General features: G+C 52.8%; 1 protein-coding gene across 1 annotated transcript; it reads right to left on the bottom strand.

Moving 5' to 3' along the window:
* Window positions 1-123: 123 nt before the first annotated feature.
* LOC123018650 (myosin-6-like) lies at window positions 124-4,933 on the bottom strand. The gene is made up of 4 exons (XM_044420933.1): window positions 4,730-4,933; window positions 3,878-4,021; window positions 1,475-1,631; window positions 124-155 (listed from the first exon to the last, which is right to left on the bottom strand). Exons 1-4 carry the CDS (start codon window positions 4,928-4,930, stop codon window positions 124-126), a joined length of 534 nt encoding a protein of 177 aa, XP_044276868.1. The 5' UTR covers window positions 4,931-4,933.
* Between the last annotated feature and the right edge of the window lie 3,372 nt (window positions 4,934-8,305).

The following is an 8,305-nucleotide window of genomic DNA, read 5'->3' on the forward strand; positions in this document are numbered from 1 at the left end:
GAGAGAGGAGCCCAAAGTTTACGGCAGCTAATTCGCATCGGCCATGGAGCAGGGAGACTTTCAATATTTAACGTTTGCCAACAAGAGCGTTAAAAACTGTAAGCAGAAAATACATTTTGCTACTCACGTGATGAGGATAGACTGGTTTTCTCGGTCTGGAAAGAAACGGGAAAGATGAGAGGAGCCACTCAGCTTGCAAGCCCATCCGCCCAGCCCAGCATTCTGTCTCCAGTGGTGAGTGGCCAGCTCAGAGCTCTCCAGAAGCTTGGAGGCACAGTAAGAGGGTGATGTTCATCCCTGGTCATCAGAGGTAGAGTCCCCCTCACCAAGGAGGTGCCATTCCTAGATGCTGCAGGTAAATCCCAGGGACTTCCCCAGGACGCAGCTCTTTTCCAGCTTGAGATGCAAATCCCATTTTGGAAGAGCTCTCGGGGCCATATTCCAGGGACAAAACAGAGCTGGGCCAAAGACCAAGAGGGTGGGCGGGCCAAAATACCAAAACCACAGCAAGTTTCCCCTTAAAGTTCCAGCTGCTCGGAGAGCCATTCCAAGAATGGGGAGAACCCCATGCAAAAACTGGGGATCACCGTATCAGGGGAAAGGGGGGTGGGACATGAGCATGGGGCCCAGAGATGGAGGTCAAAATTTGGCCCACGGTTCTATATCCCTATTCTATGCATTTTCCCGGCCGTTTAATTTTTTTTTTTTGGTCATATATCCTGTATTGTCATGTTATGCACACTTTTGATCAGGCACTGCATCAGGAAAAGGAGAGAGTTTTTAGGCAGCTGCTTACGTAGAATGAGAACATGATGCCAAAAGCAGTTGGCTCTTTTTATCTTTAAAGCTGTGCCCTGAAACCACAAGTGTGCGACCCAGTCATGGCATGTGTGAATGGGCTATTACACACGTCGGGTGTACGTGCATGGCAGAAGGGATGGCGTGCCCCGTTTCGCAAGCTACCCCATGTGAAACACGAGTGTACAACAACCCTGAAGATTCATATCTAGCACAACCAGGAGGAACATGCTGTGAATTTTGCCTTGTTGTGTTGTGCACGTTAAAAAAAAAGCTTCCCCTTGTTAGAATCTGAATTTCACCATCCTATTTGCCCCTTTAGGACTTTTCCACCTTAGCCCAATTTCGTCCCTTGGCATGAATAGACCAGGCCAGAAATGACCATATGAAACGAATTCACATCAGTCATAAAGCTATTTGATGAGGCAGGAATTGCATCCAGTTTTCCATCACACACAGAAAAATTGTGTGTGTGTGTGTGAGAGAGAGATGGCCTGGTGAAGCTCCAGGCTGTAGACACTTGGGAAAGTCTCCAAAATAAAGGGGCATCCCCAGAAGAAAACCAAAATATGGAGGTGACCCCAGTAATTCCCCTTAAGATGCAATCTGATCCATATTTAGACAGAAGAAAGTGCACAACTCCCCGATGGTCCATCCAAAATTTGGAGCCCCGTACCTGTCAGCATGTACTGGTAGGCATTGTCCGAGATGGAGAAAATGTGGGGAGGAGCTTCACTCCGTTTCTTCCCCCGGTAGGCTGCAACCACCTCGGCGTTGTAGACCGGCAGCCATTTGTAAGGGTTGACCGTCACGCAGAAGAGTCCAGAGTATGTCTGGGGAAAATGGGCAGAGGAATCAAAAAGCAGAAATAAACCAGAAAACAAACCCTGGTTAGAAAAAGGCACTCGGTTGTCACAGAGTCCATCTCTCTGGGTCATCCGGAACAGAAAGAAGTTTTCCATCTGTGCACAGCAGGCTGGAAAATGATGGCAATCAAGAAAACAGACTATTTAAAATGCAGATTTCTTTTCTCAGATTCAGAAGGGGAAAAGTAAGGCTTGTCACCCCGTTAAAGGAAGGAGATTGCCTTGCTGACGCATTCTGCTGCGTCTAAGGCTGGGGAGGCGATCCTGCATTTTGACAACACCTTTGTGTCCAGAACAAAATGTTCTTAGTATTCGGGGTGCCCGCAAAGGCCCCTGGCTGCCAGGTGTGGACACCTGCGGCTGGATCCCTTGCTGATGTGCAGTCCAGAACCACCACCAGGTGTGCAGCTCAAACGAAGCCCTAAGAGAAGCATCTCTGCTTTTTGGAACGGGGAACAGAGCCCGGAAGCCACCAGAAATCCTGTGGGAAGCTGTGCGTGGCCAGCGGAAGAGGGCGCAGCCGACGGCGAATTCCAGGACTGAGGTTCCGCAGCCCTGATGGGCCAGGAAGGGAGAGCCTCTTCTGGCAAGAGGCGAGAGATGCTGCTGACGTGTCAATGCAGATCCTTCCTGGGGTGTAAAGCAAGCCAGGGGAGGGAGGAGAGCATTGGCAAAATGCTTGGGGAGGCCACACGTGTGGGAAAGGAGTGCCCTCACATGTCTCTTGCCAAGCTGGAAGGGTGTCTAGCATGAGGACCACTAGGCACCCAGAGGGTGGCAACTGGGGTAAGGGCCTTTTCTGTGTTGGCCCCCATCTTTGGAACAATGTCCCTGCTGCAGATCGCTTGGTGCTGAATTTACCTGGTGCTGAAAAGATGGTAAATTCAGCGCCAAGACAGTCTTCTTTCGGAGGCCGTCAAAGATCTCCTTGACCCTCCAGGGGCCAGATGGGTTTATTCAAGTGCCATTTTCCTTCCTTCTTGGCTGCGTCTTTCTATTTTATTGCATTTTATGGTATTTTAATTCTATTTTAATTAATTTTAAATGCTTTAAATGTTGGTTTATGTACTATATTTTATTGTTATATCACGTTGTGAACCACCCAGAAAGCTTTGGCTGCAGGTAGTATAGAAATGTAATTAATAATTATAATTATACTTATTGTTAATTAGATTTCTACACTGCCCCAAAGCCAAAGCAATTTGGAGGGGTTATAGCAATTCGTAAAAACAAAATAATAAAATACAATACCAGTATCAGAAAAATCACTTATTATTTATTAAATTTATATTCTACCTTTTTCTTTTTTAAAGAACACAAAGTGGTATACTTCACTCTCCTCCCTCTATCTTGTCCTCAGAACAACAACCCTGTGAGGTAGGCCATGCTGAGTCTGTGACTGGCCCAAAGTCCCCCAGCTGGCTCCATGGCTGCATGGGGACTCGAACCCGGATCACCGTAGTCGCAGCCCGACACTATTAACCATCTTGCCACACTTGCCCTCAACCACATCATAAAATCAAAGCAGCAGTTAAAAAAACAGCTAAAATATAGTAAAAATGGCCCTATAGGCAGACAAACACCCCAGAGGGAACGTCCTCTCAAGCCCCGCGCAGCCAAATTAAACCAGTGTAAAGGATTATTTTAGCCTGGCCCCAAAAATATGCCAAGGTTGGCTGCAGGGCACTCTTAGGTGGGCACCTGGATGGTGGTTAACCTGTCCAGGGAAGGTTTAGATCCCCACTCAACCATCCGGCTAACCTACCTCGCAGGGTTGTTGGGAGAATAACTCGGATGGGGAAGAGCGGCAGACACCACCGTGCGCCCTCTGGAGGAGAGGCGGTGCACAAGGGTGACGAACACTCGCAAAATACCGCTCTGCACGGGACGGAGGTCTTCTTTCGTGGCTCTCACGTCAGTGCAGAAGCCGGGCTGGACCAGAACCGTCGGGGCGGCGGAGGCCATGGAGAGACGCATGCTCAGCCCCCGGTTTTGGTGGGATTCTGTGAGGCTGCGCGTAGAAGGGCCAGGAGGGTCCCAGGGCGGACTTTTGCAACCCGCTCTCGAGATGTGTCGCACTACAGTCCCCACAATCCCCAGGCAGCAGGTGTGCTGGGGATGATGGGCACTGCAGTCCATCTGGAGCGTAGGGCCAGTCCCGCTAGAGGACGGGTCTGTCCCAGTTCCCCCCTTCCCCCTCCCCGCCGACTCACATAGATCATCCAAGCGGCGTAGCGCTCCTTCAGGTTGTAGAGGACGGCCGGTTCGTGGAGGAAGGTCAGCATCGCCATGTCCTCGATCTTGTCGAACTTGGGCGGGTTCTGTTGGTGCACATCACCCTCCTTCACTGTCACCGTCTGCAGGAGGGAAACAGGAGAGGCTGAGCGGGCAGATCCCCCCCAGAGTCCGGCAAGAAGCTCCCCGCAAAGCAGAGAAGCCCCACAGCCCCGTCTGGCGAGCCCCAGCTCCTCCGGTCTTCCATGGCCAGTTCCTGGGCTTTCCGTTCTTCTCCCTCTTCTCTGGTTCCGATCTGAACCCCGTTACCTGCCACAAGCAGGCATGAGCAGAGGCAGCGGAGCGGGGCCACCGACGGCCTCCAGGCCTCGATTTATGTCTTTGCTGAGCAGGATCCTTCCTCTCCTGCTTGGCCCGGTCTGGAAAGGCCATCTGTGCAACTGTGCGGGGCTCGTATCCCGGTGAGCCCCTCAGAAATGCGGGGCGAGGTCACCAGGGGCTCAGGCTCGGGAAGTCTGGCACAGGGCAGGTCCCCTCCCCAGGAGACGGGGTCCGCGGCAGGGCGGTGTCCGATCCCAGCCCACCAAGCAGCTGCTTTGAGCCCGACGCTTGCAGCACTGGGAGAAACTCACTGTCAAGCATCCTTGCGGATGCTAGTGAAACGCCCCGCTACCGCTTCCTTAATCGTGTGCCGCTTTCCTCTTGGATGCAGCCTCTCTCCCGCACACACGGGGGGGCGTTCATTGCCGCACTCGGCCCAGCCTGCCCCATTCTGCCCACACCTTCTCGGACCCTCGCCCCACACTTCGGCCCGGTGCACCGTCGCGGACCTTGCCGTTCTCCGTCTGCACGGTGACCATGCCGCCCTCCCGGCTCTGCACTTTCCCCTTGACGAACTCTTCCTTCTCGTCAGGCACGAAGCACTCGGTGCGGATGTCGAAGGGCCGCGTCTGAGCCTCCAGGCGCTCCTTGTCCGACTTGCGGAGGTAGGGGGCCGCGGCGCCGAACTCAGCCATCTGCGCATCACCCATGCTGAGGAGGGAGGGCAGACGGTGAGAGAGAGGAGCTTCCCGCGGTCGGGAACGGCCGCCCCTCGGCTCCCGCCTTGCGCTCGAACCCGTGCAAAATCCGGCCAGGTCCGGCAAAGGGACTCACGCAACTCTGCCTCTGCCGGCACCCACTTGATGAATTAAACCCAAATGATTTTTAAATTAAATAGATGTAAGCTGCCTTGAGCCCTTTGTAGGAAAAAGGCAGGATATAAATCGAAAAAATAAACAAACAAACAAACAAATAAATAATCCTTTATACCGCGGCCTTCGAAGATTTCATTTGGCCACATGGGGCTTGAGAGGACGACCCCCCTGGGGTGTTGGTCTGCTTATAGGGTCATCCTGTTCCTTTCATGCACTGTCGTAAACTACCCAAAGGGCTTTGGCTACTGGGCAGTATGGAAATGGAACCAATAGAATAAATAAATCTGAAGAAACATAGGAAGGGTGCATCCAACTTCCTGTTCCACAGCAGCCGAACCGTGGCCCATGGGGTCCCACAAGCAGGATAGGAGCCCAGTAGCGCCTCCTGCCCATGCTCCCCAGCAGCTGGAGCGCATGGGCACCCTACCTCTGGGGCTGGAGGTGGCAAGTTGCTATCCGGGCTAGTAGCCACAGATCGCTGCCTCCTCTAGGACTTTGCCCAATCCCCTTTTAAAACTGCCTGAATTAGTGGGACTGAAAGAGGGAATCTCGCGGCTGATCACTAGATACAGCTTGCACTGCCCAATGATAGGGCGGGTGCTGCTCAGTTATAGGGGAAGACCCCCAGGTGGGGAGGAGGCGTTGGAAGAAGATCGCCCTTACCTGTCAGAGCCTTTGAGGGACAATGCAGTCGAACCAGAGGCTGAAAGAGGAGAGAGAGAGAGAGAGAGAGATTTGGTGGAGACACTGAGTTAAACTGGAACACCGAAGATCTTGTAGGATTCAGGAATAAGTTTTTGACATCTGCCAGCTGGTGTGGAGTTTGGGTGTGGGTGTGGAGTTAAGGACAGAGCGATGCCCGAGGGAAAGAAGCTTGGAGAGAAGGGTTTGTCTGGACCTTCCTCCAGTTCGGGGGTCCCTACGAGAGAATCCAGAGGCTGGTCTCAGTGTCTCTGCTCTCCAAATGCCCACCCACTGCTTATTTCTCTCCAGCCACTGTCTCTTTCCCACTTTACCTCTTTGCTCACAGACTTGCACTTTGAAGACGCAACGTTACGTGTGTTCAGACAGAAGAAAGTCCTGGCTCTGAGTCTTCCCAGGCACCAGAGCTGCACAACCTTTTCCTGTCTAAACATGCACAGGATCTTGCCCTCAGCATCGTTCCCTGGAGCAGTGCAGCCTTCTTCCTGCGAGCCCTGGATACTTCTAGGGAATTCCAGTCCTGTACTCTCTTCTTCCGTTCCTCTTGCACTGGCTCCCCATTACTCTAATATTAACGTCATTGCAAGACCTTAATGCTTTCAGAGTTGCCTCCTCTAATTTCTTCTCTGTAAGCCCCAGATGTTCGATTCCAGTTCCCATCAGCCTCTACCAGCATAGTCGATGGTCAAGGCTGATGGAAGTGTCAAATCCTCGGCCTCCGGGCTTATCTTTACACATTCTGGGCTTTCTGACAGAGGTTTATTTTATATTTTCAACTCTCTCGTGTCTTTCTGGGAGAACCCTAAATAACTGACGCTTGTTTGGGCATCAGGAAAAATTTATATTCTTCAGTTGCCTGGTCTCCTGCTCTGTGTTAACTCATTCCCACCTCTTCCGTGTGGCAATCCAATTGAAGACTCCCTTTCACCCAGCAAAGCTTGTATCATCTGCCTCATTTTCATGGATGAATCATTTTGGAAAACTGCAGGTCCCCTGAGATACTTCAGATGAATAGTTCTCCCAAACCCCAAGAAAAGCCAGTTGGTCCAACACAAGATGCGGCCTTAAGGATTCTATTCTCACAACTAATCTGCCCACCTCTGGCTTTCTCCCTTTCTCTTTGAACATGCATCAGGAAATTGCCCGCAGAAGGGACTCTGCACTGCCCAGGAAGTGCATCCTGGCGAAGTTTGCACAGCTTCTGGAAAGGCCGTCATTCCTGCAGTGCAAACTTGTGTAACTCACTGAGAAGGGCATTAAAACGTGATCCTCACCCTCTCCCCAGATTCAGCTCAGAAGAAAGCTTCCCAGAGGCCTTAGACTCAAGAACCCTTGTGCTAATCGGGCTTTGTATGTACGCCTGCCCTTTTCTTCCTTGAAGGCTGGAAGCGTGTTTCTCTCTCCTCCCGGATCTACCAGCTTTCTCTCCTCTCCTCTCCTCCTTGCCCCATCACCAGAATTTCGCCCCGACACTTACAGTGGGAAGGTGACTCAGGCAGACGTCGGAGCAAGATCTGTGCCTTTGCCAATCCCCCTCCCTTTATATCCTTCCTTCCAAAATAGCCTCGTGCCCCACCCCATCTCCCCCCCCCCCAGCAGGCCCATCACAGCTGTGAGTGACACGATGACAAGGAAGCGAGGAAACGGCTCCGTGGAGGTCCAGCCTGACCATTAATGGCGCGCTTCTTCGGCCCTTCGCCGGTCGCCCTCCCGCCCCGCCATCCCTCGGTTCCCAGGGGAGAGGCGCATTCCAGAGCCGGAGAGGCGAGGGGATGTGGCACATCCATGGTGCCGGTGGGAGCAGATAAGCGCGGAGACGGCCGGCACGTCTTGTGTGTGACGGGAGCTTGAGCAGGGAGAGACCGGGACAGTTAAATCAGAAGAAGGCATTCCAAGCAGCGCAGACAGTTCCCTCTTCCTAGGCCTGGCTCGGGGCATGTCAGGCCTCCAGCTCAAGGGGGATGCATGACATGGGGAGGCCGGAGGCTAATCTGGGGGCACAGCGGGGTCAGAAGAAGAAAGAGGCCAGAGAGCCCACCGGTCGTGGCTAGAATGTGGATGATGAAGGGAGGAGATGGATAAAGTGATGTGCAGTGTGGAGGAAGCGGCCAGGAGAGGTTTTGCCTCCCTCTCTCAAACAACCAGGCCCCAGTGGGTTCCTCCCGTGAAGCTGAGTAGTAGGAAATTCGGGAGAGGTAAACGAAAGGGCTTCTTTCCACAGTGCGGAGTTAAACTGGAATGTGATGCAGCCAAATGTCATGGTGGCCCTGGGCTTTAAAGGGGGATTGGACACATTCATGGACAGTAAAGCTGCCCAAAGCTGCTAGTCCTCATGGTTTACGTGCCGCGTGACTCTGAGTGCCGGTTGCTGGGGAGCACGAGGGCACCCCTGTGCCACATGAGGGCTTCTCATCGGTAACAGGTTGGCCATGATGGGAACTGTATTCGGCGGTCTTCCACTTCCACAGGTCGTATGGTGCTGGGGTGAATTTGAACTTCGGACCGGTG

This window comes from Varanus komodoensis, unplaced genomic scaffold, assembly GCF_004798865.1.
Source record: "Varanus komodoensis strain SLA01 unplaced genomic scaffold, ASM479886v1 scaffold112, whole genome shotgun sequence".
In the NCBI taxonomy this organism is placed as follows: domain Eukaryota; kingdom Metazoa; phylum Chordata; class Lepidosauria; order Squamata; family Varanidae; genus Varanus; species Varanus komodoensis.